Source organism: Electrona antarctica, assembly GCF_951216825.1.
Source record: "Electrona antarctica genome assembly, chromosome: 23".
NCBI classification, from domain to species: domain Eukaryota; kingdom Metazoa; phylum Chordata; class Actinopteri; order Myctophiformes; family Myctophidae; genus Electrona; species Electrona antarctica.
The window spans coordinates 3,565,852-3,584,886 of NC_136804.1; the positions used below are offsets into that span (position 1 = coordinate 3,565,852).

The window sequence follows — 19,035 nt, forward strand, 5'->3', positions numbered from 1 at the left end:
TGAAAGAAGCTCAGCCAATGGAATACAACCACCCTAAGGACTACTATCTGTACCGAGTAGACCACTAGTCTTCTAGACCTACTGCACATGTAAACAGAGCTACCTTAAAACGCATCTTAAATCTGAAGATTGTTTGTATACTATTTAATAGTCTGGAGAAAAGATGCTGCTATTCGTCCCAAAGTGACTGCAAAATAATTGCTGCTATTTGTTTCAAAAAAAGCTTTAATAATAAATAAATAATAAACTTTATTGTCGTCCCCAAGGGGTATTCGTCTTCACAGGTCTGTTCACAACACCCACAACAAAACAACACAGCGCAGAAAAACACCAGACAGTACATTAACATGAGATCCCCGCTGTATAAGCCCTCCAACTGCGTATACTTTCCCCATTTTCAACTGTTTTTATTATATTTTGACACTTGCTTTGGCAAATGTAAACATATGTTTACTCATGCCAATAAAGCTAAAGCTAAAAGCAAATTGAATTGACATGCAGTAAATGGTCCAGCCAGCTGGACCGAGTCGCTGTCAGGCATTAGAGCTCATGTGATATACATACATGCCTATAAAGTTGAAAGTAGGTGTTTGGCCTAAACGCTAAAAAGACTTTAACTTTATGAAAATGCGCTTGATTTATATGAAACGTTGTAGACTAGACATGTTCCTTTTCCATCCCAATTGGCTAACATTGGCTTTCAAAGTTTGCAGGACTGGCCCGTTTTGAACAAAAAGCCTCAAATCATGAACGCAGCGTGCAATTTACGTGAAATATTTCACGCACTTTCCTACTAGGCTGAGGAATATATCCCATGACCCTTTTCACATTGGCCTGTTATAGGCCACCAACAGGTGGAGTTTTGCAAAACACATTTTTGGAACAAAATGCCTCAAATCATCCAATTGCCATTTAAGGCATAAGAACAAATGGCACCCTTTTCACATTGGCCTATTATAGCGCCACCAGGAGGCCACAACCTGACCTGCCCTGGTGGAGACCTGTGCCCCGAGGGGCACTTTTTCTAGTTCCGTCTGCGTTGGTATGCTTTACTATGAGAGTTTAGAGATAAAGGCCAGAGAAAGAGGAGAGAGCTGGACTTGCAGCTCACAAGGAGCCCTAGCTCTGATCCATAGCTCTAATGCGTTTCATTTAGAGCTATGTTACTCTCAACTTCCGCCGCTCGCATGAATGCAGACCAGCCTCTCTTTAGTGTAAATAAAAATAAAGTTTTTGCTACTCACCAAAACATAGGCGGGTTGTGTCATTAGAAAGCCTACTTTCCTTAGTGGACGCACTCTGAGCCCCCCACCACACGTATAAACTGTACTTTTTGGCCAGAAAGGGATTTCTTTTCACTGGAGGAAAAATATTCTCTATGAGGCAATTATCTGGGCAATATCGGTAGAGGGCGCATTGGAGTAACTAAAAGTTTTTTTTTTCCGGTGGAAACAAAATCCCCTTTTGGCCAAAAAGTACAGTTTATATGTGTGGTGGGGGGCTCAGAGTGCGTCCACTAAGGAAAGTAGGCTTTCTAATGACACAACCCTTTGTTTTGGTGAGTAGCGAAAACGTTCTTTTTAATTACGCTAAAGACGAGAGGCTGGTCTGCATTCATGCGAGGGGCGGAAGTTGAGAGTAACATAGCTCTAAATGCAACGCATTAGAGCTATGGATCAGAGCTAAAGGAGCCCTAGCTGTTTAGGGAGTTGGTTGTTAGTCCTAACCTGACTTCGCCAGATTGCGGCAGTATTGAGTTCACCAGTTCCCTCCTCCTGCCTGCATCTGGGATCTCATAATAATTTCGAGTTGTAGTCCTGTTAGGTTGTGTTTACATTTGCGCTGTGGCAGCGCTTCAATATGTCATAAGTCTCGCGTTGATCCCGCCTCTAGAGGCCTCGTACAGCCGCATATCGCTCCGGCCAGAATTGGACCGGAGTACATCATCTCTGCCTGAGAGTTCCCAGACTCTCCCTGCTGGCAGAATGCAAATGTTGTCCAGCAGGGGGAGTGGTTTCACCAGGCTATGTTAGTCCCACAGCCAGGGGAAATTCAGTTCCAGCTTCACCCAGTTAATGGCTGCTCATGCTGGTGCATTAATGGTTCTGATGAGCGCTTGGGGGGGGAGCATTATACTCTTGCTCTGGGACACTTTGATTTAGAATATTCCTACAATATTTTAAACCAATCTCTCAATGTCTTTGCTGACCTGTCCTGTTGCAACCTATACGTTGTTATACCTTTGAATCAGGAGCTACCTCAAGGGGCCAGTGAGGCGCTCCAACGTTGAAGCTCTGGGCCCTAGTGGTAAGAGGAAGGACTGCATGCGGACCCGTGCACGGACACGTAGGACCATCACTCCCTACGTCACCCATACGTCACCCCGGACCTCAAATTTGAGGTCCGGAGGAGGTACTTCCGGCAGTCTTCCGGGTGCTTCAAAACGCCACTGAGCAACTTCATCGAAATGAATAGCTTGGGGGCGGGGCCAGTGCTCCAGTTCGGTCTCTATCCTTTATATACTCTATGAGCTACCTCTGTTTAGTTGTTGCTATACATGTTTTTTTTTTTTTAAATGAATTTGAAGGTTTTCAGAAAACTTAAGTTATGTTTTAAAAGGCGTTCTTAGAATCGTCCTCAGGTCTAAATGGGTTAAGATTTTACAGAAAATACAAAATGAAAAAGTACATTTTAGTCTCCGAAAGTTGACAAACCAAATTTCCATAGACACCTAATGTGAACCTCGATTCAACAATGTAAAATACTGCATGCCATTTCATGACAAACCCTTTCAAAGTTGATAATTTATGTCAGGATCTGTGTCAGGATCTCAGACTCACACGTGCACATTCACATGCACACACGTGCACACACTTGCACATGCACATTCACAGACAGTAACGCTTGGCCTGCCTTTCTGTGTATCGTGTTTTACGAGGTGAACTTACGCACACGGCAATAAAAGAGTAGATCAACTTGCATCTGCTCGGGTCAGACGGGTCAGACTGCAATTTGCTTCCATTTAAAAAATATATTGCCTGCTGTTTGTCATTCCTGTCACAGTGGAGGTCACAGCCGCGGAGGGGACCCCCGGCCCCATCATCATGTCATTGAGCTTGTAGATCTGATATTATTGTTCAGTATATCAAATCAAATCAAATCAAAGTTTATTTGTATAGCACATTTACATTGACCGAAGACAAACCAAAGTGCTGAACAAGAGCATGAAAAACAAGAACAGAGCAACAACAAGAGCATGTAAAGAAAAGAAAAGAAAAACAAAACAAAACAAAACAAAAACTAGAAAAAATGCTCTTCTGGGCACAGGTCTCCACCAGGAGGATAGGAGTGTGTGTGTGATGCTTGGCCTGTTGTAGCGCCACCATGAGGCTGATTTGAAAACTGTCAAGTGGCATTTCTTCCAAAGCCTAGTGGGAATATGCATGCACAGTTTCACCACAATCGGACGCTGCGTTGAGTAGTTGTGGCGATTTGTACAAAACGGGTACAAAGCAGGCTACTCCTGAAAAGTTTAGAAGCCAATCGTAGCCAATGAGGGTGGATTATGAGAAATCAAACAAACCAGTCTTGATCACATGACTATGGAGAGCATGTGTACCGATTTGCGTGAAATTTGGATAAAATCTGAAGGAGTAATATTAGAAAATGTGTTTTACATATGTCGGCCTCCTGGTGGCGCTATAAAGAGCAGATGTGAAAAATTCCAGGCAAAGGTTTTTCTTTGGCCTCTAGGGAGTTGGCATACAAAGTTATCCACAGATCCGTGCAGGTAGAGGTAAAAACACTTTTCGGCCAGTTATAGCGCCATCATGAGGCTAAGTTGAAAATGTTCATGTGGCATTTCTTCCTCGGCCTAGTGGGAATGTGCGTGCACAATTTCACGGAAATCACACTATGTGTTCATGATTTGCAGAATTTTGTTTGAAACTGAGCACTCCTGCGAACTTTGGAAGCCAATCTTAGCCAATCAGGATGGAGTCTGAGAAATCTGAAAGACCTGTTTTGTTGAATGGCGCTAGAGAGACTGTGTACCAATTTGCGTGATGTTTGGACAAAATCTGTAGGTGTACTGTCCAAAAACTTGTTTTGCACAAAGCGGCCTCCGGGTGGCACTATAACAGGCCGTTCTGGAATTTTTGGGGCAGAGGTTCATCGTTGGCATCCAGGGAGTGTGTGTGCAAAATTTGGCATCGGCCGGGTTAACGGTGCCGGAGATTAGCTGTTCACAGACGGACGGACGGACGGACGGACACACGGACACACGGACGGACGGAGTGCAAAACATACTCTCTCCCCATGCCTTCGGCCTGGTGGAGACAACAAAGCAACAAGTGAGAGCAGAAGTATAAACAGACATGGTATAAGAAGGGTATGCGTTTTCAGGCAACATTAAAAGCCAGGGAGAAAAAGTATAGTTCTCTACAGCTTTTTTTGGCATCTAATCTACTTCCACATACAGTAGAAATCTAGTTCAAACTTCACCGTGCTCAGCTTTATGCAGTTATTTATGCTTGTATTTTTCTTTTTACAATTTTCTAAAAGTTTTTTGCATGAGGAAGGGTCAGATCTTTCTAGGGTCACACAGAGGTGCTATCTGTGGTTATAACGACGCAATCAAACCTCTGCCGTTTCCTTCCTGGGGCGGCAGTGAATGCGTCATCATCCATCATCATCAGACTTTTTCTTCAGCTTACTTAATAGATTTTCTACTGTACATCATATACATTGCGGGTGTTCAGCGAGCCCACGCAGATTTTGCAGGAACTGCTTAGGAACTTCTTTTCTAGTTAACACCTTAGTAGCCCGGAACTATTGAATCCATTTCATCCATTTGCCCATCATTTATAGTGCACGGACCACTTTTACCGGAGCACCGGAAGCTGGTGTGCATGTCTGTGTAGCAGCTAACAATAGCCACACCACTCTAGAGTAGATCGACAACAACGGGAGGTAATAATAAATCTATCGCGACTAGCGACTGGACGGCGGAAGGCCGTCAAACACAGGATCTTTTTTTCAGAATTAGACGGGATGATTTAGATCGGGAGTTATGATCGTTTTAAGATTTTCGTTTTCGTCAGCTAAACAGGCAGGGGACATTTTCGATGACGTGTCACTTTTTGACACGTCATCGGATCGGGCAACACGCGCTCCTAGGCTCTAGAGCGATGCGAACGGTTTTGTTATCATTAATCTCCGTCCTATTTATCAATCTCCGGCTTGGGCACTTGACCATGACCTTGAACTTGACGGAGAACTCCGCCCCGGGCCTCCAAGGTGTTAAAAACTAAATGTTTAATTCTTTTTTTTTACTAAATTGTTCAATAATTGTGACCATACAATTACTCCATTTTATGGTCTACAATTCTGACAAAAATGTAAAAAGAACCACCGCTCATCCACTGAAAAAACGTAAGTGAGCTGCTGGAGCCACAAAGGGAAAAATAAAGGGAAGCTCCGCACACTCAGATCTTCGCACAATCAATGTATTTATTTAGCAAGCTTTCGGTCTACTGACCTTCTTCAGGCATGGTCTACAATTCTCAAAAGGGAATGCATGTATTTAATTGAGTGTGAGCAGTCGCAGGGACGAAAAACATATCCCCACCGACCATAAAAAAATAACGACCATGCAGAGGCAGGGATATCAAAAGCTGGGGAATGGGATCCGCCCGTCGTCCCAGCAACTCGAACCCTGAGCGCTGATTTATCATCAGTTAGTAAAGCACGGCAACCTCAGAGACCTCATGGCTTCATGGCTGAGTCTGTCATTCATCAGTCAGTCAGGCAGGCTTGGTGTTCTACTCTAACATGGTTGTTTCATATTACATTACATATAGACCTGCTTTCTGGATGTGTCCTTTGGGAACCCAGAAGGGCTCATGCATGGACATGGACTCAAACCTTTTAATTTCAAGGAAAGACCTCCATAAATCAGAGAGTGTAGTGTACGAATGGAACCGTTTCATTGATTGATTGATTGATTGATTGGAAAATGTTATTCACAGTATGTAGAATACTGTAGTATACATTTCAATGAAAGTACAGGTCAATACAAAAACTGCTACGAGGATGAAACCAGAAAAAGCTCTGAGACTTGTTTACATCAGGGTCCTCCATTTTCAATTCATCAGAAAACCGCAAGAGTCCATTTGGTTCCATCTGTAAGGATCCATCTGTAAGTGTGCATTTGGCACAAACACACTTTACGATAGTACCTACTGTACCATCAGCTCCCAGTACTTAGTCACCATAAGTTGGCAGTGCCAAGTGTGAAACTAAGACACCTTGTGGTCTTTTCCTATGGCGAGCTAGCGCTCTACCGTCTGAGCTGCCCAGACACAAAGCCAACTTATCTTTGGTTTCCTCTCTGAGTCCAATTCTCAGGATCAGCGCCGTGACCACTCAAAAGCTGAGCTCAAATTGGAAAGTATATGTGCTTGGTTTGAATACAAGATGGTATTGTGTGTGTGTGTGTGTGTGTGTGTGTGTGTGTGTGTGTGTGTGTGTGTGTGTGTGTGTGTGTGTGTGTGTGTGTGTGTGTGTATGTGTATGTGTATGTGTATGTGTATGTGTATGCGCGTGCGTGCGTGCGTGCGTGCGTGCGTGCGTGCGTGAGAAGCATTACATTGTTTTAAGCTGTACCATGTGACCAAGCATAATGGATGTTATTGGTAGCAGCATGCAGGTCATGACCCCAGGCTTAATTCACTATAGCAGCACAGCTAGTGTCATCTGTTTAAATGTCAGTTCATTGTGCAGTAGCTACAGACTAGTGGGTATTCACAGGAGGAGTAGAAAGAGATACAATTTAGGCATTTAGCAGACACTCTTAATCCAGAGCGATTTACAGTAAGCAAGAACAACACATGGTGATACATCAAATACATCAAGGATCATTAAACTATAATAACCATCCGGAGTATACACTATAGAGTGCTGAGTCTACATAATATGCTATATCTAAATTAAATAAGTTGAGCCTTTGCATACATCTGTAAGGTCGTCGAGGCTAGGGCTGGGCAAGTGCGCTAAGGTGGAGTCTGAAGTTAATTTTCAGACTACGGCGGAAGATTGGGAGTGAGTCTGCAGTTCTGATTGCAATGTATGGGGAAGTGCATTCCATAGTTTTGGAGCCAGAGGGGAAAAGAGTTTGGGACGTGTGGAGCGTTGTCCTGGCTTGGTGTAAGTTCATACATGGTCTTGACTCTTGACTTAGGGAGCATAGGGATATTTCGCACTCATTCATCTAAAAGCGCAACATTTTGCAACATGTTCTAAATTTCATTATGCTTTAAAACAAGTAGCAAACTAGGGGGTTTTCATGATTCTGAATCCTTACCAAGCATTAGTTTTGCACGAAGAACACTCCTTGGGCTAAAAACAGCCTTAGCCGTCATCACAAATGTGATGGGGTCTGCACATTTGGGCAAGTGGCTATGGAGTGTTTTTTTGTGCTAAACTAATGCTTGGAATGGATTCAGAATCATCCACTATTGTACTGGCATGGTCCAAATGGCTCCTGTATACACAGTACACACTGTACAAGTGTGGGGCAATATATAGCAAAATATGTCTGGGACCGCCGGTCCATTCACCTCTCTCTGTCAGTCACATACTGTATCTGTCTTGGAAATCTCTCCCAGTTGTAGGTTAGCTCTTAGCTGAGGGGTTACGAACCCCATTTGCCCATGTTCAAAAAGGGCTTATGGAAACGCAGCCTAGTTCTAGCTTAAAATAATGATTAAAAACCACCACGTGTTTATGGCTGACCGTGAGGGAGAGGATAGAGAGAGAGAGAGAGAAATAGCTTTACGCAGGCCATTATATTCTTATCCGCATGGCGTTAAACCATTTGGACAATTTTAGGCTTTTGGCCCCGACCACATTTATCCACCGTGACATGCACTGATGTCGAGGTCTAGCCATTATCTGTCGCTGCTAATCTGTAGGCTATCAGCACGTGCCCCGCTGTGCACTCACAGGGCGACAGACAGCAGGTGGCTGTCACCCCCATTCCTCTTAATGCTGAGAGAGAGGAGAGAGGGGGGGGGGGGGGGGGTCTGTACGACACCCATTCCTCTTAATGCTGAGAGAGAGGAGAGAGGGGGGGGGGGTCTGTACGACACCCATTCCTCTTAATGCTGAGAGAGAGAGAGAGAGAGAGAGAGAGAGCGCATTGGTGTGAATTAACATAATGCTGCTTTGAAACAGACCCCTCTTAATGTTACAGAGGCACATGGAGGATGAACAAGAGAATGCTGTGAGACATGGATTCCTCTTAATGTTCTGTACAGTCAGTTCCTATGGTTAATCATAGATAGATAGATAGATAGATAGATCTGTACAGTATAGTTCTGTACAGTGGGTTCCTGTGGTTAATCCTAGCGCTCACTGCTTGCTGTCACCCAAGCCATTAACGCTGTCATTAAACCAGCTCCCGAGGGAGGGAGGGAGGGAGGCACACACACACACACACTCAGAGACAGAGTGAGCAGGCGGACAGATAGAAGATAGATGAATGAGAGGAAGTCATTTGAGACAATTAGCCGTGCTCTGACCCGAGACCAGTGGTGTGAAGATAAAGATCAGAATTAATGCTGCACGATTAATAAACCAAAACATATTGCGATCTAGATTAGTCAGACACCTACTGTATGCGATTTCATTTCTACATTTGAGCAACGCCTACTAGTGCTGCCAGAATTGGCCAAAAATGATATTCGAATAATTCCTTTTAAAACACCACATGTATTCGAACAATTTTCGAATGGTTTCGAATGTCGAATGTATATGATTTTAATATGAATATGATGTGAATATTGCAGCCTAATATGCTGTAAAACTTTCTCTTTCTTTATCTATATGGTCCGGTGCTGCGGTTGGTGCTGAGAAATGCGCTCTCTTGAGTCTTGCACGCACGCACGCACGCACGCACGCACGCACGCACGCACGCACGCACGCACGCACACACACACACACACACACACACACACACACACACACACACACACACACACACACACACACACACACACACACACACACACACAGGCAGAAAACATCTTTCATTTTAAACAAAGTCTTGTCAGAACTCTTTGGAGTGTCTAGTTCCTCTCTCCCCTGTCACACCTCCTATCTGCAACATGTTTCTCTTTCTACAGCACAGGTATCACATTTCTCCCCTTCTGTGTCTCTCATTTTGGTCTCTATTCAAAAAAGAAAAGAAATGTCCCACCCCCTTCTCGCTATCTTCCAGCCATCTTTTTCTTTTATTGAGTCCCTTTCCCTGTCCATCTCGCCCCACCACCCCTCTCTCTCCATCTCGCTCAGAGAGTCTCGTTCTCTCCCTCTTTCTCTTTGTTTGTAACGTCGTAACTCCTTCGCCTCCCTTCATTTATTTCTGTTATTTTTAACCCATTCAGGACGGGAACCCCTTTTGGTGTTTTAAGCATTATGTTATACTCTAGCTATTGAAAAATAGCAGATCTACAAGCTTGTAGATCTGCTATTTTTGAAAAATCGTGAAAATGTGGCACAAATCTTGTCAATGACTAATCTCTCTCTCTCTCTCTCTCTCTCTCTCTCTCTCTCTCTCTCTCTCTCTCTCTCTCTCTCTCTCTCTCTCTCTCTCTCTCTCTCTCTCTCTCTCTCTCTCTCTCTCTCTCTCTCTCTCTCTCTCTCTCTCTCTCTCTCTCTTGTGTGTAGTTGTGTCTGTAGAGCCATTGATCCATGGGGAGAGGAGGTTCCCGGAGGACATTGACTGGTCCTACTCAGGTTGGTACAATAACGAGTGGTGATGGGGAGGTGCTCCCCCTTGTTCTCCATGTTGGAGATGATCACACACCAGCCATGTGCTGATGTGTTTTAACAATGTTTGTCTTTCCTATCGAGTTCATCCATTCTGCTCTTAATCAATTCCAGTTGATCGTCCATTTCAGCTTTCCTCATTGCTTCTACCATGTTAGATAGATCCTCTGTAGGATGGACTTGGAGCCCGTAGCATTGTTCTGTTCCATTAGCCCCATACTGTCCATCTGCCGTGTTAAAAGGCCTTGATGTCACCCTTGGGTAGCCAGGTAATCCGGCTCGAAGGAGCATAATAAATATTCTCTGCTGGTTGTGGTAATAGTTGGATCTGACCACCCAAGGTTCTCCGATCAGAGAGATGGTTTGTGACACCAAAGTATGTTCAACAAGTAGGCAGTTTATTATCTTCAGTAAGCCATGAAACCGTGGTTTGTTTGTCATGGACGCACGGCTGCAAAGAAGTGAGTGGTGTTGTGTGGAGTGCTAAGTGAGAGCAGGTTTTTTTTTTTTTGGCTTTCGCCTTTATTTTATATTTTTTATGGAGGGGTCTGTCCCTCCAGTAGGCTGACAGGAAATGGGGAGAGAGATGGGGGGAAGACATGCAGTAAAGGCCGTCGGGATCGGGAGTCGAACCCGCGGCACACTGCCAGACTGGATTACCAGCCAAGGTGCCTGGACCATTGAGCCATGGCCCAGGCCAACAGTTTGCAGAAGTACAGTACATTTCAAGCACAAACTCAATACAAAGACTGTTAACTGTGAGTGGACAACCCAATTAAGCATTACACTTGTTTACAAGAGGGTCCACCTTGTTCAGTTCATCAAAACATTTAGAGACATACAAATAGACACTTCTATATAGTCAAAGAACAGAACAGGAATGCATCATAAAGGAGGTAAAAAGGGAAAAGAAACATATACAGTGAGGGGGAAAAGGGGTGGGCGGTGGGGGGGATTCAGATTTTACGGGGGCCAGTTTCGAATTGCAGCTGTCCGTAGGTGCCCTTTGAGAGCGGTTTTGAAGGAGTCAAGGGATTCGCATGTCTTAATGACTGTTGGTAGGGCGTTCCACATTTTGGTGGCATAGGAGCGAAAATAATTTAGTCCCTTGTTTGTGCCAAATCTGGGTTGTACATGGTTCGTTGCACTCCCTCTGGTGCTGTGGGTGTGGACTTCGTTAACATTAAGGAAGTATCTAGACAGGTACATGGGTATCTTGGTTGTTGCCTGTGTGAAGGCTGGAGACTGAGTGAGGAGTGTGGGGTGAGTTGCTGGTTATATGTGGCACACCTAAACTGTGATTGGCTAATGAGTTGAGTGGTGTGATGGCAAACAGGTGTCTCATTATGGATGCAGGGAATGGGGAATGTCCACCAGAGGCCGCCATTCAGACAGCATGCAGATAATTCACAACAGCCCCTATATAAACACCTCTGTCTTTATTCTCAAAGCTACATTACACCACTTCACTATTGGAGGTAGGAATGGGTGGAGGTATTAGCAATGGGGCACACACACGCACACACGTACACGCATACATATGCATGCGTGCGTGCGTGCGCACGCACACACACACACATTCATGAGTTGAGCTATTTTAAAATAACGTCCGCACACGCTCTTTATTGCGTGCACAGGTTTTTCACCTGACTGCTGTTCTCGGCAAGAAGAAGAATTGTTTGTTATTTTGATCGATGATTTGCCTGTTATCTCTCCTCATGGTACCAACATTAATACAGCATGGAATTGTGGAGAAAATCTCACCCAACGGAAAAACAACAAAATATTCTTTGGTTTTGGGTCTGAGAGGCTAAATCTCATCAAACGGTGGTCCGTGGCTCAAATGCTCAATACATAATGGATCTTGATGTGAAAAGGGGTTGAAAACCACTGTTTTAGTGTATGTGCGTATTCCATGATGCAAACGGCACGCTACATGTAGACCGTTGTTTATTTTCTGACCGCAACACCGATGTGAAACAGCAATTACGGACAATATGCACACAGAGTTTCTCATTTTCCACTCTGCTACCTTCCCAAGTTCTCCTTTCAGCAGCGCGATTTAGAGGAGCTTCAGTGGCAGTCCACTTGGAGTGGGTGAAACTGTAGCCATGTGTGTGTGTGTGTGTGTGTGTGTGTGTGTGTGTGTGTGTGTGTGTGTGTGTGTGTGTGTGTGTGTGTGTGTGTGTGTGTGTGTGTGTGTGTGTGTGTGTGTGTGTGTGTGTGTGTGTGTGTGTGTGTGTGTGTGTGTGTGTGTGTGTGTGTGTGTGTGTGCGTGCGTGCGTGCGTGCGTGCGTGCGTGCGTGCGTGCGTGCGTGCGTGCGTGCGTGCGTGCGTGCGTGCGTGCGTGCGTGCGTGCGTGCGTGCGTGCGTGCGTGCGTGCGTGCGTGCGTGCGTGCGTGCGTGCGTGCGTGCGTGCGTGCGTGCGTGCGTGCGTGCGTGCGTGCGTGCGTGCGTGCGTGCGTGAGACAGAGAGAGAGAGAGAGAGAGAGAGAGAGAGAGAGAGAGAGAGAGAGAGAGAGAGAGAGAGAGAGAGAGAGAGAGAGAGAGAGAGAGAGAGAGAGAGAGAGAGAGAGAGAGAGAGAGAGAGAGAGAGAGAGAGAGAGAGTGGGTTGGGTTGGGTTGTGTGCTGGGCCGTGAGTAAAGGCATTAACATGTGAAAGAACACACTTCATTGTGGGCCATGGTGGCCATTATTTTGTCAGGAGGGCCAATAATGGAGGAAGTAGTTGAGGGAGGTATAGAGAAGAGTAAAGGGGGAGGGAGGGGGTAAGGAGGGAGGGAGAGAGGGAGAGAGAGAGAGAGAGAGAGAGAGAGAGAGAGAGAGAGAGAGAGCAGAATGGACAAAGAGATACTTGACGGAAGAAGGCAGGAGTGGTAGTTAAAGGGGGGAATGGTCACATGCTCACAAGACTCCAAAGTTTTAATTTCTGCGCAAGGCAGAAATTAAAACTACCTCTGATTGTGTAAACCACTAAACCTTCGCCATAGTGAAAGTGAAAGGCACTAACGATTACATGTACTGTACACTGAATCATTTTGTAAGACCTTCCATTTGGTTTTCTTTTCTAGGATTGCACTCCAGGTGTGAAAATGTGTAATCTGGCTTGCAGGTTACAGTAATTGAATTCTGTCTCACCGGTGTTATCATTTTCCGGAGAGATAAAAAGCATGCGTTTTAATTTCACCAGCAGGGCCAAAGGCAATCTTTGGGCCATCATCATCAGAATCATAGAACCAAGAACTAATTATTTAGAAATTCCTCAAATTTCCTGACTTCATTGACGTTCATTCAATCTTTTTTGAATGCTGAATCAGCTCTCAATGCAATGAAATGATACGACGAGGAGCATTCATGAGATTCATTAAAGATGGAGTGCCGTGATTTTCTTTCACCCTAAAACATGATCATAAGGTATTATTATTTTAAGGAGGAAGATTTTTTTCAAAAATGTGTACAGTATTTGTTAAAATGTCGTTTTTATGTGGACACCCCCACCGGTTCATTAAGTATACCTGGTTTGCTTGGTGGGTGGTGATGGGTGGTGATCCACCTGAACTGAAGCCGCACCCACAGCTGTTGTTGTATGGTCAAGGGGGAGGGGTTTGGGGAGCAGTGTTGTTTTTGGCAGCAAACTTTTATTTTAGTTTTAGTCATAGTCTTTTGAATAGTTTCCATTTAGTTTTAGTCACATTTTTGTCACCTGGAATGTTTTTTTTTTTTTTTTTTCTATAATTTTTATCCCAAGATTTTGTAACCCATTTGTTCACCCCTGTGTCAATTGTCTAATGTGATCCTGGGCTCTACACACCCTCCGCCAACCTGGGGAGAGCAACGGACTTGAACTCATGCTTCCTTCATGCATGAGTGTCCAAGTCGCTCCTTTACACCTGACAGGGGGGAGTTTCCCTGGTTGGACGTAGCGCGTGGAAGGAACACGTTATTCCAACCAGTTCCTTTCCCCTCCATCAGGCGCCCCGGCTGGCCAGAGGGAGGCAGTTTAGAGACCAGGATGTCTTGTTTTAGACTAGTGTTAGTCTAGTTTTAGTCGACTAAAAATCATAAGATTTTTCTACAGTTAATTCTACAGTTGATTTAGTCGACTAAAATGTATTTTGGTGGGCCTTGATGCCGTCGTAATGACTGATTTTACACTTTCTGAAAATAGCCGATCTACAAGCTCACAACGTGACGCGCTGCCACGCGTTGTGTTTGGGAACTTTTTCATGTCAAGGACCCGCAAATTGACACTCATTAGCCCCGCCGACCCCCATGTGAAAAAGGTATGCCAGGGACCCCCATAAGAGAAGATTGTTACGGCTCTAGCAGAGATTCTAAACCCGTTAAATTTCAAGGACCCTCAGTTTGACATGCATTAGGCTACGGAACCCCATTTAATGGCATTTCTATCTCTGAGACCCTAATTTATATCGTAAAATCAGAGTTAATTTAACTCTGAGAGTGTACATATGAACCCGTTAGGGTCCATTTGGTGACCCCCTGGAATTCCCTCAGGGACCCCTGGGGGTCCCCGGACCCCACTTTGGGAACCACTGTCCTAGATGCAGTTATAGCCCCGTTCCTTTAGGTTCATTATCGTCTCCTTTCTTTCCTCATCCCTTGTTGGGAGAACGTCAACAGCGTCACGGTCATTATTCTGCTGGGCCTGAATGGAGGTAACAATGAGCTGCTTCCAGTCTAAGCCCTTCATTGTTTCCTCTATTCAGACTGATGAGGTTCTATTGTTCAAGTCGTAGACACTGTACAGTACATATGTATACTGCACGAGCCAACCGGAAGGCTCACCCCAAACCCCCCCCCCCCCCCAACCCCAACTGAACGCTCGCTGGGGCGGTTCTTGTATTCTTGTATTCTTGTATTTGTTTTCATTGGGGATAATATTTAAATTTAGGTTAGATTGGATTTAGGCTTAGTTTTACTGAGGTTACGGTTAGGACCAGGTAGAGACCCATGTGAGGTCACCGGATTTGTAGCGGTTTGTTATGTGTGTGTGCGTGCGTGCATGCGTGCGTGTGTGTGCGACGTGCATGTATGTGCGCGTGCGTTGCGAGTTCCAGACACGCTATTTGGAACGCTCCATTTGTCTTTCTTGGAAAACTGAACTGAACTGAATCCAAAGAATCTGCTAATTGTAGCACGTTAGAAGAAAGACGAACAACAACAACCCCACATTCAAATGTTTATTCACGTTTCACACAAACCTGTGTGAACCGGTGCATCCCTACTTGATATGAAAAGGGTTGGAGAAAAAAAACCCTGAAGTACAGCATTAATTAATAAAATAAAATAAAATAAAATAAGTTAAAATATGGAGATAACAGGTTTCTGCCTCGACAGCAGTGATTTGCATCTGGGAGTCTGGGGTTCTGCTTTCATGTTCGTCAGTCAGACTCTAGCGCATTTAGGCTTGACGTCGAAATAAAATAAAAAAGTCTTCTGAAAGAAGATATGTTCAAAGATCTGTGCCGCATTTTCACGATTTTTCAAAAACAGCAGACCTACAAGCTCGTAGCGCGCCACTCGGTGGCGCGCTATGAGCTTGTAGATCTGCTATTTTTCAATAGCTAAAGTATAACGTAATGCTTAGTTAAAACACCAAAAGGGGTTCCCGTTCAGAATGGGCTAGAGTCTAGACGGTGCTGCTACAGATCACACGGTGTAAGAACAGCGTACAGTATGGAGATTCTGTTGGAATCTTCTTGTTACATGAAAGCATGTGGGTTTCACATCCCCGGGGAATTGATGTGCATGAGTCCATCATTACCACACATACGTATTGTAGTCTTCTTCTGAATGACATGGGGTGTGTGTGTGTGTGTGTGTGTGTGTGTGTGTGTGTGTGTGTGTGTGTGTCTCTGTAGTACTGCATACATAAAACAGATTTGCAGCTTAGGTCTTGTCAGACATGTCATGTTTGCCCTCAGATACTTGATGTGTGGGGGGGTGTGGGTGTGGGTGTGGGGGGGTGTGGGTGTGTGCGTGCGTGCATGCGTATGCTTGCGTATGCGTGCGTGCGCATGCGTGTGTGCGTGTAAATTAGAGAACAGCGGATGAGCTTTTTTGTCACCCGAATCCGCATGTGCATAATTATAATCCGCCCGTTATCCGACCGCAATTTATTAATTAATCCAATTTATTAATCCGCACCACCCGCAATCCGCTGCGCAGGGAAGCGCCCAGCGTATACAGTATAGCCAATCTACAAGCTCACAACGCGACGCTGCGACGCGTTGTGAGCTTGTAGATCGGCTATTTATACTACTTGTACAAACAATGTCACTCACCACTCTCTCGACAGTTCACCAATGTTACGTAGTGGTTGTATATATCCATTTCCATGGTAACACGCCGTCCACGTTTTCGCGACGTATTTTCATACAGCATATCCAGCGGTCATCGGCGGCAGGGTAAAGAACTTAATCACTCCCAGTCCCACGCCGAACGTATGTTCCTCCCTTCTGTTTTACTTAGTTTTAAGTTTCTCTCAGACTCACTAGCTGCCTGTTAGCAACTTTAGCGTAGCTGCCTGTAGGAGACCACTGTGTTGTTGTTGTTGTGCAACAGGACCCAACTTCATAGGCGGCTAATTTGTGCCAGATCATGGAAAATGATTAAATTAAAATACTACTACCAACGCACGCACGCCGAGATTGTGTGCGTTTTAAAAGCTATAATAAGCATATTTATATACTTTATTATGCCATTACTTTATTTCCCGCATTATTTCACCCGCGGTTTATCCTATATTAATTTATAATAATATGAATTGACCCTAATCCACCCTAAACTGCGGTTCACCCGCGGCAACCGCGGCTAAATCCGCCACCCGCTGGTCTCTAGTGTAAATGCATTTTGCACTTTTGAATTCCCACTGTTGAATAAAAATCACACCCGTGTAAACTGAGTGGTGCAACTCCCCTCTCCCCCTGCCTCTCTCTCTCTCTCTCTCTCTCTCTCTCTCTTTCTGTTTCTGGCACAACAGCGCCACTTTTGCCCCTACTGGTACTCTAAACATTGGGACATAGTGAGTCCCATAGTACAATAGGGACATTGCTGTTCCTTGGAGTGGTTGCACCACTCAAAAATCTCCTGATCTGTGATCCAACATGGTAATAGCCAAAAGCTTATTGATACTCGAGTCTCGATAAATGCCGAACCGGGTTTGTAATGGACCCGATTTCCGGGCTCCATCCCTATTTATGAATGACAATAATCCTTTTCTTAACAATATAGAACATGCTCTACCACACAATGGGCGGACCACCCCAATGGGTGGACCAGTTTTCTGAAAATTTTGTAGATCTGCTATTTTCCAACATAAATTAACTTGTCTTTTAGTTCTACTGGATCTCTTCTCCACTTGTCCCCTCCCTAACATTTTAGTCTAGTTTGTATTTGTTGCCGAAATTTTCACTGTATTTAGTCATCATGGCTAATTATTTTATTTAGTTTTTATTTCGTTTTCGTCAGTGAAAAAAGGTAGCCGACAAACATTTTTCGTCACAGTTTTAGTCGACGATATCAGCACTGAATACTTTTTTTAAAGATTTGTTTTTGGCTTTTGCGCCTTTATTGATAGTTACAGTGAAGACAGACAGGAAAGAGGGAGAGAGAGAAGGGGAGAGACATGCAGCAAAGGTCGTGACATGAACGGGACTCGAACATGCGGCGCGCTGTCATAGCCTATATGTGGCATGCACCTGGACCACTTGGCCAGCAGCCAGCGGGTACCCCAATACATGCAGTATTTATAAATGATTAGCACACTCTGCAGTATTGCATCTTCTGCACAGAGAGGCTGAAAATGCAGGCTCTCTCAGAATGTGTGTGTGTGTGTGTGTGTGTGTGTGTGTGTGTGTGTGTGTGTGTGTGTGTGTGTGTGTGTGCGTGTGCGTGTGTGCACGTGCGCAGTGCACACACATGTCTAAATGTGAGGCGCAGAGAGGAGAGGAGTAACGGGAGACTAATTGGTATAAATGTGGGAGGAGAGGAGAGGGGGCGGGAGAGATAGATGAAGATGAAGAGAGAGAGAGAGAGAGAGAGAGAGCGAGAGAGAGAGAGAGAGAGAGAGAGAGAGAGACAGATATATACCGGGTGCATCTATATAATTAATTGCACTATGGTAGCCTACTTTCTTTGTATTTTGTATTACTTTTATCTTTTTCCCATGTTGTAGGCCTATGTCTCTGATGTTATCGTGTGTTAACTGTATGTGCTATGGACTTCTGTCTGAAATAAAGACTACGTACATTATACACTGCCCAGCTGTTATTTCTTTGGGGCGGCAGTGGATCAGGGGTAGAGCGGCCGGATGGGAACCGCGAGGTTCCCAGTTCGATCGAACGGGTGTCGAAGTGTCCTTGAGCAAGACTCTGAACTCCTAATTGCTCCTGATGTGCAGGTTGGTTGCCTTGCATGGTCTCTCCCCCCCCCCAAAAAAAGCGCTATATAACCCATTTAGGCCTGACGTCGAAATAAAAAAAAAAGTCTTCTGAAAGAATATATATTCAAAGATTTGTGCCACATTTTCACGATTTTTCAAAAATAGCAGACCTACAAGCTCGTAGCGCGCCACTCGGTGGCGCGCTATGAGCTTGTAGATCTGCTATTTTTCAATAGCCTAAGTATAACATAATGCTTGGTTAAAACACCAAAAGGGGTTCCCGTCCAGAATCTGTGCTATTATGTATGTTTACTCGCTACTGGCTTGTACGAGTGTGTACTGTAAATGGTAAATGGTAAATGGTGCATTTATATAGCGCCTTTATCCAAGGCGCTTTACATAGATTGTGCATTACATTCACCCATTCACACACACATTCATACACTGATGGCGGCGGAAACCATGCAAGGTACCAACCAGCACATCAGGAGCAATTAGGGGTTCAGTGTCTTGCTCAAGGACACTTCGACACTAACTCTGGGGGAGCCCGGGTTCGAACTGGCGACCTTGCGGTTACCATCTGGAAACTCTACCCCTGAGCCACCGCCGCCTGTACCAGTACCGCCTGTACTGTACAGTACAGTATGAGACAGTATAGATGGGTCTCTTTCTCCAGGGATGCCGTTCAGCAAGCTGAGCAGGATGAGAGAGAGCACTCTGGTTCCTCTCCTTTGAGAGCGAGCGAGGGATGAGGTGAAGTGAAGTGAGTCAGAACGTGTACTAAAAGGAGCAGCCATTA

The 19,035-nt window shown here is 44.9% G+C and overlaps 1 protein-coding gene across 1 annotated transcript in view; it reads left to right on the top strand.

Annotated features, from left to right (window-relative positions):
- Nucleotides 1-7,785: 7,785 nt before the first annotated feature.
- ptprz1b (protein tyrosine phosphatase receptor type Z1b) overlaps nucleotides 7,786-19,035 on the top strand; it is a gene marked incomplete at its 5' end in the record, with an annotated part of 59,560 nt that continues 48,310 nt past the window's right edge. Inside the window, 2 exons of the mRNA XM_079494161.1 lie at nucleotides 7,786-7,795; nucleotides 9,742-9,798. Of these exons, the coding sequence (XP_079350287.1) occupies nucleotides 7,786-7,795; nucleotides 9,742-9,798 (67 nt within the window). The remainder of the gene's footprint in view (nucleotides 7,796-9,741; nucleotides 9,799-19,035) is intronic.